The sequence below is a fragment of the Sphaeramia orbicularis genome, chromosome 20 (assembly GCF_902148855.1).
Source record: "Sphaeramia orbicularis chromosome 20, fSphaOr1.1, whole genome shotgun sequence".
In the NCBI taxonomy this organism is placed as follows: Eukaryota; Metazoa; Chordata; class Actinopteri; order Kurtiformes; family Apogonidae; genus Sphaeramia; species Sphaeramia orbicularis.
Window position 1 is genome coordinate 1621935 of NC_043976.1, and position 13490 is coordinate 1635424.

Here is a 13490-nt window from a genome sequence, read left to right on the forward strand (position 1 = left end):
CAGACCCCTGGGGCACGCCTGAAGTGATGGGGAAATGGTGGGATGTGACGGATTTGATCTGGATGAACTGAGTGCGGCCACAGAGGTCTGATTTAAAGCAGTCTAATGAAGGGTGGGTGATGGAGGTGGAAGAGAATCTACTGAGAAGGATGTGGTGGCAGATGGAGTCAAAGGCTGAGCTCAGGTCAAGGAGGAGGAGGATGGAAAGTAAACCAGAATCTGCTGCACTGAGGAGGTCAGTGGTGGTTTTTATGAGTGCTGTTTCTGTGAAGGGGGCGGAGCCCAGACTGGAACTGTTCATACTCCTCATATTGTGAGAGAAATGAGAATGAAGTTGAACAGTTACTGTTTTCTCAAGAATTTTGGAAATGAAGCGTAGATTGGGAATAGGGCGGAGGTTATTGAAGTCGGTTGGATCTGCACCAGGTTTGTTCAGAACTGAGGTTATTGCAGCGGTTTTGAAGGATGCAGGAACAGGTCCAGTGGTGAAGGGGGCCAGAAGAGGAAGGCAGGCTTTCAGCAGGACTGTGGGGAGGGGGTCCAGCTGACAGGTGGACGGCTTGGACTTATGGATAAGTTCTGATATTTCATCGGGGAGGGGGGGGGGTCAAAAGAGGATAATAAGTGTGTGGGTGGATGAGGGTCAGATGTGACGGTGGAGGAGTTTGAACCAAGGTTGAGATGGGTCTTCTGGATTTTGCTGATAAAAAAGGAGGTGAGTGAATGACAGAATGTGGTTGTGTGCAGGTGAGAGGGTAAAGAGTCTGGGGGTTTAGTGACACTGTAGACCAGTGAGAACAGTGACGGTGTTCCCTTCATTTGAACACATTCTGTTGGTGTAGTAGTTGGATTTGGATTTGACAGTGCAGTCCTTGTAAAGCTTCATGTGGTTAGCATCCATTTCCTTATGAACAGCCAGTCCAGTTTTTCTGAAGAGCCGCTCGAGTCGTTGACCTTCAGCTTTCATGTGTCGAAGTTCAGGTGTAAACCAGGGAGCAGAGGCAGAAAAGGAGACAGATGTGGTTTTTAGTGGAGCGAGGGAGTCAAGGATGCTGTGGAGACTTGTGTTGTAATATGAGACCAGATCTTCAGGGTTGGATGGATGGACAGTGTTCATGAGGGAGTCGATACTGGATGAGAGAGAGTCCATGTTAATGTCCCTGATTTTACGGAATGTGATGGTACGGGGAAGCTTAGTGATGGAAAGTGTGAGTTTTACTTTGAATGAGACGAGAAAGTGGTCAGAGATGAGAAGGTCATCTGCTGCACAGTCCAGAGGGGAGACACCAGAGCAACAGGTTAAGTCCAAGATGTGTCCTTCAGAATGTGTGGGAACGTGGGTATGCTGCTGAAATCCAAAACTCTGTAGACAGGATGGAAAGTCTGTGGTGAGAAGGTCATTGGTATTGTCCATGTGTCTGTTGAAGTCTCCCAGTAGTATTGTGTTTGGTGAGAGAGTGGATAGATGAGTGAGAACAGCAGCAAAGTCATTTAAGAAAGTATTGTTTGGTTTAGGGGGACGGTGAACAGCTGTAACTGTGGTGGGAGATGGTCCAGACAGATGACGTGATGCATTCAGAGGAGCTGGAGGCAGGAGCAGACACAGGCGACACTTTCCACTTCTCACGATAAAATATCGCGAGACCGCCTCACCGGCCGGTGCTGCGAGGTTGACAGGTGTAAACAAACCCCGGTGCAGTTGAGCTGGGAGAAATCGCCCGGCCGTTCCTATGTTTCAGTTAGGCAAAGAAAGTCAAACTTATGATGAGGAGATCCTGGACGAGCTGTCCCTTGTTTGTGAGTGAACGGATGTTCAGCAGACCGAAGCAGACGGTGGTGTTGTCGCAGGTGGCTGGGGTGTTAGCCGACCGGGCTAGGCCGGCTAACACACTGTGGTCAACAACACGGCCGGTGTGACGCGTAGAGCGACGAAAGTCGGACCAGATGGACCGGAATGGCCCCGAGGAGTCCGAACCATCGACGGGACCCGCGGTGGATGAATCTCCGGCGTGTCAGGTAAACGATGTCCGGGAGGTGGTGTAGTGCAGTGGGCGGAGGCTCAGACAGGTGGAAGCGCAGCCGGAGGAGCTCAGCAGCAGAGGACTGCAGCAGACCTTTAACGGGCTGGTGAGCCAGGGACACGACAGGCCGGACACTGTCAGTCCACATTTCCGAAGGGGACCGGAATGACCCAGGTGACGAGGCGAGCAGAGCCAGGCCAGGGTAGACAGCTGGGGCAGGACAGGTGAGCTCCTGCAGACCCGGGGAAGAGCGGCAGCCAGGCCGACGAGGCGACTCACACTCAAAAAGTGAAGAAAATCTCTTGAGTGAGAGCAACTGCACAGCCAAAAGGAGATGATAAAACATCGAATGGTGTAAAAACATTAAAAATACCGGAGAGCAGCGGCAGCAAGTCACACCAGCGTTCACTCCCTCCGGTTTTGTCCTGGTTTAAAGCACTCAGACTTTCTTTCAGCTCTGCTGGCTCCAACAACATTTGTGCCGTTGTCTGATCTGATGGAGGAGACTGGGCCACGTCTACAAACAAATGTTCGGATGCAGTTCATCCAAGAATCAGCATCCAGCGTATACGCCACTTCCAAGTGGACAGCACCGCTGGTCAGGCAAGTGAGAAGGACTCCATACCTTCTGAGCCAGCTCCTGCCTTTTTTCACATCAACGGGGCTGAAATAATCAAAGCCAACATGTGTGAAAGGAGCTTTCTCTGGCGTTCCTCTTTCCAGGGGTCGGTCAGACCTTTTGTTTCTCCTGCAGATGACACACTCAGTCTGGAGCTTCTGCCAGTGGAGTTTGCACTAATCCTCCAGTATCTGTGACAGCCTGGACAGCATGGGATTCCTTCCTGCATGGACGAGTTAACGGTGAATATGAGGCAGAAGCAGTGTTTCCACATGCAGATCTTTGCTCAGGGTAGCAGGGTGCTTGGTCTCTGTTGGTATTGCTGCCCTCTTGAGGTGACCGCCCACTCTTAATTCTCCGTTGTCAATCACTGGATCCAGTCTGTACAGGTTACTGTCTTTAGGGATGCTCTTAATGGCTCAGAGTAGACAGATTTCCTTTTTAAACCTGTGATGCTGCTCAAACTGGAGTATGGACTGCTCTGCTTTAGCCACATCTGCAGAGGCTAAATGTTGGTTTCTTTGTGTAGTCTTAGAATACTTCATTTTTTGTGCCACGTCATCCTTTTGTCCACATTCATTTGCCTCAGAAGACTGTGTTGTGACTGCAAACGCTCTCCTTTTCTGAGACAACAGTATGAGGAGCTCTTTCACCTTCAAAAACCAAGCCACTGCTTTTTTCAGCTTTAACCATGAGGAGAAGTCAGATAAGATAACTGGTGGGGCTTGATTTTCCTTCAGCAGTGCTGACCATCACCTCCCTTTGGATTTCAGGGCCATCAGCAGCAGTTGGATCATATTTATCATCCAGTTCTGGCCACTTGTCATATGAACAATAAAGGAACTTAGGGCCATGAATCCACTTGCTGTGCTCTTGAAAATCTTCTGCTCCCATCCCTGGTGACGCCTCATCAGCTGGATGATCTCTAGAGCTCACATACCTCCACTGATCAACATGTTCGGCTTCTTGGATCAGGGAGACTCTGTTTGTGACAAAGGTATGAAATGTCTTCGTTTCATTTCTGGTGTATTTCAGGACAGTGGTACTGTCGGTCCAGAAAACAGATTTGTCCAACTCCACATGTAGCTCTCTTTGAAGCAGTTGTTCAAGGTGAACAGGAGAACAGCTGCAGTGAGCTCCAGACCAGGGGCCTCATGTATAAAGCGTGCGTACACACAAAAACCTGGCGTACGCCCTTTTCCACGCTCACATTCAGATGTATAAAGACTGAAATGACCCTGGAAATGTGCGCTCCTTCACACCAACTCCACAGCTGGAGTATGAACGTTTCTAGTGTTTGGAACCTTTGGAGACACTGAGAGGAGACACTGAGGAACTGTTAATAATGTGACAAAGGTCATTCCTCCGATTGATGTGCACATCAGAGATACACAGAAGAACAATGAACACACCGACACAACATCCTACTGTCAGAGCAGCACATCCACCACCAGAACCACAACCAACCAGACCCTGGACCCATCAGAGCCAGTCCTGCCCTGGAGGACATTCAGCAACAACCACATAAAGAGACAAGGACCCAGAATTCACTGTTGATAAATGCATTTCCTGTAGTCTTCATGTCTGTCAGAACATTTATTAGTCGGTCCAGTCGCTCATTGACTCCGCCCATTGTCCTCATGATGTCCTCTGGTGACCCGGGTCAGTACAGACCCATGCGGGTGTTCTGGACACCGGTCAGATGGGCATCAGCAGTGGGCTGTGGTGGACCGGAGGACCGGCTAACACTGGAGTCCACAGAAGCCTGTGTGACAGGAGGATGGTCCTGGGTCTGAGTGTCTGCTGTGGCACTGGTGGAGATAATAATGAGGGATTCAACTGGAGTCAGTCTGGGATCTGCTCTGGGATCTGCTCTGGGATCTGCTCTGGGATCTCCTGACATGATCACACATGAACCTGTATCTAGTTCAGCTGTGCTCAGACTGTGGATGACCTGTAGAATGAACTCATGTGACTGACCCTCATACTAAACCTGTATTTACCTGGTGCTGGTCCCAGTCAGTCCAGTCAGACCAGTGTCACCCACAGTATCGTCCACTTTCTGCTCAGTCTCAGTTCGTCTCTTTTCTTCTTCCTCCTGTTTCGTCCTCCGCTTCGCGTCCACCTTGACGTCATCATCTGATCATACAGACAGGGGAACCCCACCTGCAGACCCTGTTTATACTAATTTGCATATTTAAATGTGGGCGTGGAGAGGGAGGAGTCAGGTACTCCAACATATGCGCTCAGTTCCAGCTGATTGGATGAATAAAGGAAGTGTACGTGGATTCAGGCGTACGCTCAGTTTTATTCATCTGGATTTTTTTGTGCGTTCGGACTTTTCTGGATTTGGGCGTACGCCAGGTTTATGAATGAAATCCACACAAGTCTGTGAACATGAGGACCCTGGAATGCACACACTTCCATATATGGAACTGTGTAACTGAGGCCACATGTTAGAACAGTCATTAATGGGATGGAACCTGAAGGCCTTCAGTACCAGCCTGAGCCCCAGTCAGGTACTAACAGTCTGTGTGTGAATGCAGCTGTGGACAGACTGGAGGAGCTTCGGAAGGGCCTCCACGGGACAGTGGGTGGGGCTGATTCTGGGAGCGGGTGGGATTGAGACTGGACCAGCGCCACCCTTCTGGACCAGCTCCACCCTTCTGGTTCTGCAGTGAGCACCACTCACAGAAAACAGTGAAGGTGGAGGCGTGGCCGTCTCAGTCAGCTGACCTCAGTATCTTTGAGGAGGTCTGAAACACGCAGTTCATGCAAGAAAATCCAAAATGTTAAAGGAACTGAAGGCGTTTTTGCAGAAGAATGGGCAGGTTTACCATCTGAGAAAATAAATGCACAACCTGATCCACAACGACCACAGAAGACTTCCATCTGTTAGTGATGTCAAACAGACCCATACACAGGATGAACAACTATTCAATTCAATTCAGTTTTATTTGTACAGCCCAATATCACCACCAGGTTATCTCAAAGGGCTTTACAGAGGCAGTTGGAGTAAACAACAGTCAAATAAACAGCAGAACATGAGTCATGTCCAGGACATCCCCCGTCCTTAGACCCTCCTTCTCAGCGAGGAAAAACTCAGACCCAGTGGGAAAAGGGAGAAACCTCGGGGAGAACCACAGTGAAGGACAGATCCACTCCCATGGACGGACAGGCTGTAGATGCACCAGGACTGATGGACGTCCATCTGCAGACGTAGTTCCAGTCTGAAGGATGCAGTAGGGTGGGCACATGGGGGGTCCGTCCCCCTGGATGAGACAGGCAGGGGCGAGGAGGCCCATCCACAGCGGTGAGGCCGAGGACGTCCATCCAGACAGGTGGGGGAGGGGTCAGGACACAGGTCAGGGCAGGACACAGATGGGTCAGCGCAGATCCTGTCGTCATTGGCTCCCAAGCGGTTACAACTGAAAAAGTAGCCACTCCCCCGGAGGGGAGTGGGGAAAGGGGACATCGGGTGAATAGCACTGCACAAACTAAGTTGGCTAAATATTAAAAATATAAGTACAGACAGAAGTGGTACGTAGAACCAGAAACAGGAGATAGGACTCAGTGCCTGGACTTCCCCCAGCATTACTGCTCCTAGGGCAGCTTAGACTGAACTGTGGCTTCAGTCTGGTTTGAACTAGCCTGACCATAAGCTTTTCCAAACAGGAACGTTTTCAGCCTGACTTTAAATGTACAGACTGTGTCGGCCTCTTTAATGTTAGCTGAAGCTGATTCCATAAAACAGGAGCTTGGTAACTAAAGGCTCTAGCTCCTACTGTACTTTTACAGACCCTGGGAACTACCAGTAGACCTGCATTCTGAGAACCAAGGGTTCTGTTGGGATGGTCCGGCACCAGAGCATCTCTGAGATAGGAGGGGCCCATACCATTAATGGTCTTGTGTGTGAGGAGGAGGATTTTGAATCTAATTCTAAACTCAATTGGAAGCCAGTGAAGGGCTTGGAGCACAGGGGTGATGTGTTCTCTTCTATTTGTTCCTGTTAGTAGTCTCGCTGCCGCGTTCTGAACCAGTTGAAAACTTTTTAGAGAGCTTTTAGGACATGCTACGAGAAGGGAGTTGCAGTAATCTAATCTAGATGTAACAAATGCATGAACTAATTTTTCTGCATCATTTTTAGAAAGAATATTTCTAATTTTGTCTATGTTGTGCAGGTGGAAGAAGGCGGTTCTGCAGGCTTGGTTCATATGTGGTTTAAATGATAGATCTGGGTCAAATAGAACTCCTAGGTTTCTAACTGTGGCGCTGGAGGCTACACTCACATTGTCCAGAGTGACTATCTGGTCAGTTAGGGAGTCTCTCGCATTTTTAGGGCCTATTATAATGACTTCTGTTTTTTCAGGGTTAAGTAAAAGATAATTAGCGCTCATCCAGGTTTTAATGTCACGGACACAGGAACTTAGTTTATCTACTTGTCTGGTCTGATCAGGTTTAACCGATAAATACAGTTGTGTATCATCTGCGTAACAGTGAAAATTAATGCCATGTTTTCTAATAATGTTGCCTAAAGGCAGCATGTATAGTGTAAACAAAATGGGCCCAAGGGCCGACCCTTGTGGCACGCCGCAACTAACTCTGGAATATGTTGATGATTGTTGGTTTACATGAACAAACTGGTACCTATTAGATAAATAGGATTGAAACCAGCAGAGGGCTGCTCCTCTGATGCCTATGTCCCATTCTAATCTCTGCAGTAGGATACTGTGGTCCATAGTGTCAGAAGCTGCACTCAGGTCCAATAAGACCAGGATCCAGACCAAACCATCGTCAGCAGCTAATAACAAGTCATTAGTGACTTTGACTGACGCAGTTTCAGTGCTATGATGAGCTCCAAAGCCAGACTGGAAGTGTTCAAATAAACTATTGTCCTGTAAATGCTGACACAGCTGTTTAACTACCACTCTTTCAAGAACTTTTGAGAGGAAGGGTAAATTAGATATAGGTCTGTAACTGACCAGGAGGTCAGGATCTAGAGTAGGTTTTTTCAGAAGAGGTTTAATAACTGCAAATTTAAAAGATTGTGGCACGTAGCCAGTAACTAGTGAGGTATTAATTATAGTTAGAATTGTGTCAATAGTTAGGGGCAGAGTCTGTTTGAAACGTTTGGTTGGGATTGGGTCTAAGAGGCAGGTCGATGGTTTGGAGGACATAATGATAGATGCTACATCAGCTCCATCTACAGTAGTGAAATTAGGGGTTTATAGGAGATTCTAGGGTAGCAGCCTGTGCTTTGTCAGACCTAATATTTGGAAGTAGTTTGTCTATTTTGTTCCTAATAGTTGAGATTTTATCGTTAAAGAATTGTAGGAAGTCATCACAGCTGAGAGTAAGTGGGCTAGAGGGTTCTACTGAACTGGGACTGTTTGTCAGCCTGGCTACAGTGCTGAACAGGAATCTAGGGTTATTCTGGTTTTTCTCCATTAAGGATGAGTAGTAACTAGTTTTAGCCTTACGCAGGGCCTGCTTATAGGCCAATCAGCTGTTTTTCCAGGCACTAAAAGAATGCTCTGAGCTGGAACGGCGCCATAGCCTCTCTAATTTACGTGCTGCTTGTTTAAAGGAACGTGTTTCGGCATTAAACCAAGGAGAAGCTGGCCTCGGCTTAACAATCCTCGGCTTGAGGGGGGCAACTACATCCAGAGCAGTCTGTAGTGTGAGCATGGCACTATCAACAAACTCATCACATGCAGCAGGACTAGACATGTTCTCTACATAATCAGACAGGGAAGGAAATACTGGCTGAATTATCCCTTTATACCTTGAGACACAACGATCACATCATGTCCTTTTCATCTGAGCTTTAATCACAGGTGTAGACTTATCCTCCAGCACAAACTGAAAGGTAATTAAAAAGTGGTCTGAGAGTAAGGGGTTATGGGGGAGGACAACAAGGTCACTAATCTCAATACCATATGTTAAGATCAGATCCAGGGTGTGCCTGTGACGGTGAGTTGGTTTATTTACATTTTGAACAAAGCCAATCCCATCTAATAGGCCACTAAAAGCTCCACTAAAAGAGTCACTGTCATTATCAACATGAATGTTCAAGTTCCCAACTATTAAAATCCTATCCCAGTTTAACACTACAGTGGATAAAAAGTCAGAGAATTCTGATAAAAACTGTGAGTAAGGACCAGGAGGGCGATAGACCACTACAAATACAACTGTTCTTTTGTTTTTCCAATTGGGATCAGTAATTGACAAAACTAAACTTTCAAAGGATTGATAAGTGTGATTAGTTTTAGGGTTCAGAACTAGGGTATGGACTGGGCCTGACACCATTCCTCCAGTTATTCGAGTACCTCGATTACAAAAAAATGATGGAGGAATTTTCTCTGCCTCGAAGGATCGCTTCTTTAATTGTAAAACTCAAAGAACGGCATTTCACACGGACTACTTTATGAGGCACAACGCGCTGACGTCACTCACACAAAGGGAGATGACGGAGGACGCGGAAGTGTTTGGATGAAGCAGCGGAAGATGGAAGAGGTGAGTGAATACAATGATGAAGAAAGAAAAAAAACACAATAAAAAAGACAGAAAATGTCTAAAGTGTGGAATCATTTCAGACTGAACAGCAGGTGAACACTGACATGGATCTGCTGGAACACGGCCCTTCCATTCTGTAGGAGCTGTCTGTTTATTGATTTATTTTGGGTTAATTTACCTTTTTTGTTTACTACTTTAGTTTTTTTTTTGCTAATTGTTTATTGTTTGTTTGTTTAATCTTTAGAATATATTTTTTATTTTTATGGTCATTGCTTTAATTCTTTAGTATTTAACACCTTTTTGTTTAGTGTTTTCTTATTGGTTTAGACCGTGGGCACCTGGGTTTAAATATGCAGCACCAAGTTAGACCAGCATGCACCTGGGTGGACCTATGGTTTATACCAGACAGACAGACAGACGAACAGGACAGACAGCACTAAAGGCCTTGGTTGTTGTTTGCTGCAAAATCCTGAAAATAAACCACTTGAAAATCCATCTATGGACTGGACTTCTTATTTTTGACTGTAAACCACAAACCCATGGTGCATCTAGTGGTTATTTGAGTTCTGTTAAAGTCTGAAGTTCAGTCACATTTAAGTTGATTTAATTTTGATGACAAATAGCCGCTACAGGAGTAAAGAACTGTTGGTAGAATTCAGTGATGACACATGCTATGATTGGAAGTGTCTTAAACTTTCAGCTCTCCCATCACTGCCTACGTTTAAACAGAAACGACTACATTCCCTCGTTGACCGTTGTTCGTGTTGACTCTCCTGCTCTCTCCTCATACACTCCAGTAGTCATTTATGTGGTTTTGAACTTCAGTCTCTTCACCATTAGTTGTGAGTCTTGGATTCATCTGCACCGTTTCCTTTTATCCATTTTTCTTTTGTTCCGTTTTTCACTGGTTTTGTCTGTTGGAGCCTCTTGCCAGGTCATCACTGTAAATAAGAAGTTGTTCTCAATTGATTTAACCTGATTAAATAAATAATAATAATAATAATGAAATACATGAAACTCAAGTGACTACATCTAATTCCAGAAATTGGAAAATATTTTGTTGGAAAAACATGAGATCTTTTTATAACAGCTCAGATCCAAAAGGCTTCCCCATCATTCCCTCAGCCCTGCTGGAGGGTGTGCGGTGAGCAGGATGTGGGACATGAACATGTTTTTTGGCAGTGCACAAAATTATCCCAATATTGGAATAATATCAGTGAAGAATGTGGAAAAATACTGGGATACGAACTACCAAGGACATGTTCTGTGTTCTATTTGGGTCATTAACAGGAAAAGACAAACCAAGTAAGGATAAATAAAGGATTAAAAGCCTCTTGGTAACGTCTAAAAAAGCCATCACACAAAAATAGTGCAAAGAGGAACCACCCCCCCAGAGGACCCCCCACCTTAAAAAAACTGGAGAGACATTGTAGAAGAAATTCACAACATGGTTTTATGTCATAAGACTACAGCAAGAAACATGTGGAGATCGATGGAAAAAATGGACAATAAACAGAACGACAACTGACACTATGTTCCAAATGTTAGTGTTGGAAACTTTCAAAAATGAAACAATAAAATAGAAGTTAAAAAAAAAAAAGTCCAGCCTGTCTCACCTCTGTTCCTCCTTTGGCTTCGCTGTGGAAATCAGACAATGGTGGAAAACAGGTGGGATCAGCATCTTTTCTGGATCTGTGTGTAGAAGTGGCTTCTGTCTGTGGAAGGTTCTATCTACAGGGTGATCCAAAAACAATGAACCCATTTCATGACGCAATATTTTAATAAGGAAAAGCAACAGAAAACTCCAGCCAAGTCCCAAGTATTCGACTCACAATCAACTTCTATTTCCTGTCGTCCAAGTGTTCAGTGTGTCCACCACCTGCAGCACGGACAACATCAACGCCATAAGAGGATTCCTCCCAGACACGTATCAGCATTTCACCATCCACTGAGTTGATCGCTGTTGTTATTGGATGTTTAAGGTCATCGAGGTTAGCCGTTCAAAGCGTAGAAAACTCCTCTTTCAAACAGTCACTGACTCATTCTATGACGATGTTTGAAAACTGAAGCAACGTGTCATGAAATCGGTTCATTCTTTTTAAATAACCCTGTATGAGTTCATCTTAATTATTGAAATAAAGCCATGTTACAGATGTTCTGTCCGCTGTATTTGTCTTCGAACTGGGATGCATTCATCTGCTGTAAACCATCACATGTTGTGTTAATCATAACTTTTATTCTGAAAACAATAAACACTTTAAACATCAATCCTAGGATCCACTGGTAACCCCCCCCCCCCCCCCCCCCCACACACACACACACACACACACACACACACACAAAACAAACACAGATGTGAACTAGGCAGTAGAATTCCGTTCAGTTCTACCACAGTCCAATCCTGTCTGTTATCCCCGTATTTACACCCACATCTGTTCTTCTGTTCCTTATGTGTGAAAACTGAAACAGCCTTTTCAAACACCGTCCATGTTTACGTAGAAGACCGCAGCGGTTTGCAGATTCCACAGAAAAACCAAATGGGAGGTTTCACAAACTATTGTTCAGAGCAGAACGTGGTTCCAACATGGGCTGATATATAAATACCAGTCTGAGATTGTAGAAGTGGAACTGGATGAAGTCACATGATGTCTGCAGATGTTCAAAGACCAGGACGAGGCTGTTCGGAAGAAAAAGCACAATCGTATCATCAACATCAAGACGTAGAGACGCATCGGTGACATTCTGACCCACATCACTGATTTAAATAATAACTAGAAGCACTCGGAGAGCGCAGACCTCCGCCAAGGCTGATCAGTGGCCCCCCCCCCCCGTGGGCCCCCCCACCCCCGATCACCACCAAAATTTAATAATTTCTTCCTTATCCCATTTCCAACAAACCCTGAAAATTTCATCAAAATCTGTCCATAACTTTTTGAGTTATGTTGCACACTAACGGACAGACAAACAAACAAACAGACAAACAAACCCTGGCAAAAACATAACCTCCTTGGCGGAGGTAATAATAATAATAAAAAAGTGGGTCCTAAAACTAAGCCTTGAGGCACACCTTTGGAGACATTTAAGAAGCTAGTTGAGAGACGACCGCTGAGTCCTCAATAGGGCTGGTAGAAAATATTGATTTTGCAATATATTGCGATATTTCATTTCACAATACTGTATCGATATTAAAAAGTACTGTATCGATATTTGTAGGTATTTATTCAAATGCAGATATGGTAGAGGTTCATTTTTGTTTGTCTTTATTGTTTATATCTTGTTCATTATTATTTAACACGGTTCTATTAAATAATGGTTATTTGAAGCATCCTAAAGGCACTTTTTACTGTCTGAGAGGTAGATGGGAGTTCCTCTGGAAACTAGGAGAATTAGAAATATTTTGTGATATAGCATTAGATCCTGTTCTGATCAAATAAAAATGTGTTTAGTATTTCTACAAATTTTTGGTGTAATTCAATTTTTCCAGGAATTAATCTTAAAAAAAAGAAAACAAATAATTGCCTTTTTAACAGTATCATGATACATTGTGATATAGCGTATTGTGATACTAGTATTAGGATTTGTATCACATCACCAGATTCTTGCCAATACACAGCCCTAGTCCTCAGTGTATTTATTTCAGAAACCCACTCCAAACATCGTCATATCTCGTTGTTCTCCCTTTGACTGACCTGTTCCTCAGCAGATGTCTGTCAGCTTCTTCACCAGATCAGACCTTCTGATCTTCTGTAAAAGCGTCTTGGTCACCTCCACAGCTCCAGACTCCTCATACGTCTGCACCATCAGATCCACCACAGTCGTCCTCTCTGCATTTTCCAACCTGTGGACTGGGATCGGCTGGACGTTGCCCCTGACGACATACTGGAGGTGAAACTTGAAGGTTTTAAAATCATCTTCTGCCACTTGGTCCAGAATATGGAGGAGGGTTTCAGCCTGAAAGATGATTATAAAAACCACCCAAAGTTAAGGCAGGAGATCAGGTTTTGTGTAAAAACTCAGGTTGAATTAATCAACAGTTGATGCCCAAAATGAACAAGATTTATTCCCATCAAGTGGTCATGGAGTAAAAACTCTACTGAGTCTGTTTGGAGTTCTGGTTTCATTCTGACATCTGCCGTGTCAGACTTTGACTGACAGGTGTGATTGACAGTTCGTTACCAAGTCAGACTTCCACCATTTCTGATCCTATTCCATCAAACAGTCACAAAACTTGTCAAAGTCAATTCAAATATGAGTGAAGTTTGTCCAAACATCAGATCTTCTTCATTTAGATGTTATTTGTTCATTTGTGTTGGATTTAGTTTTTTGTCATTAAA

General features: G+C 44.9%; 1 protein-coding gene and 1 pseudogene across 5 annotated transcripts in view; both read right to left on the minus strand.

Moving 5' to 3' along the window:
• Positions 1–772: 772 nt before the first annotated feature.
• On the minus strand, positions 773–9427 carry LOC115411682 (uncharacterized; annotated as a pseudogene).
• A 2038-nt stretch (positions 9428–11465) lies between these two features.
• LOC115411481 (NACHT, LRR and PYD domains-containing protein 12-like) overlaps positions 11466–13490 on the minus strand; it is a 43426-nt gene continuing 41401 nt past the window's right edge. For all 5 annotated transcript variants that reach the window (XM_030123637.1, XM_030123635.1, XM_030123634.1 and 2 more), the window contains 2 exons: positions 12846–13107; positions 11466–11833 (listed from right to left, as the gene is read on the minus strand). In XM_030123637.1, coding sequence (XP_029979497.1) covers positions 12853–13107 — 255 coding nt within the window. In that variant the 3' untranslated portion in view covers positions 11466–11833; positions 12846–12852. The remainder of the gene's footprint in view (positions 11834–12845; positions 13108–13490) is intronic.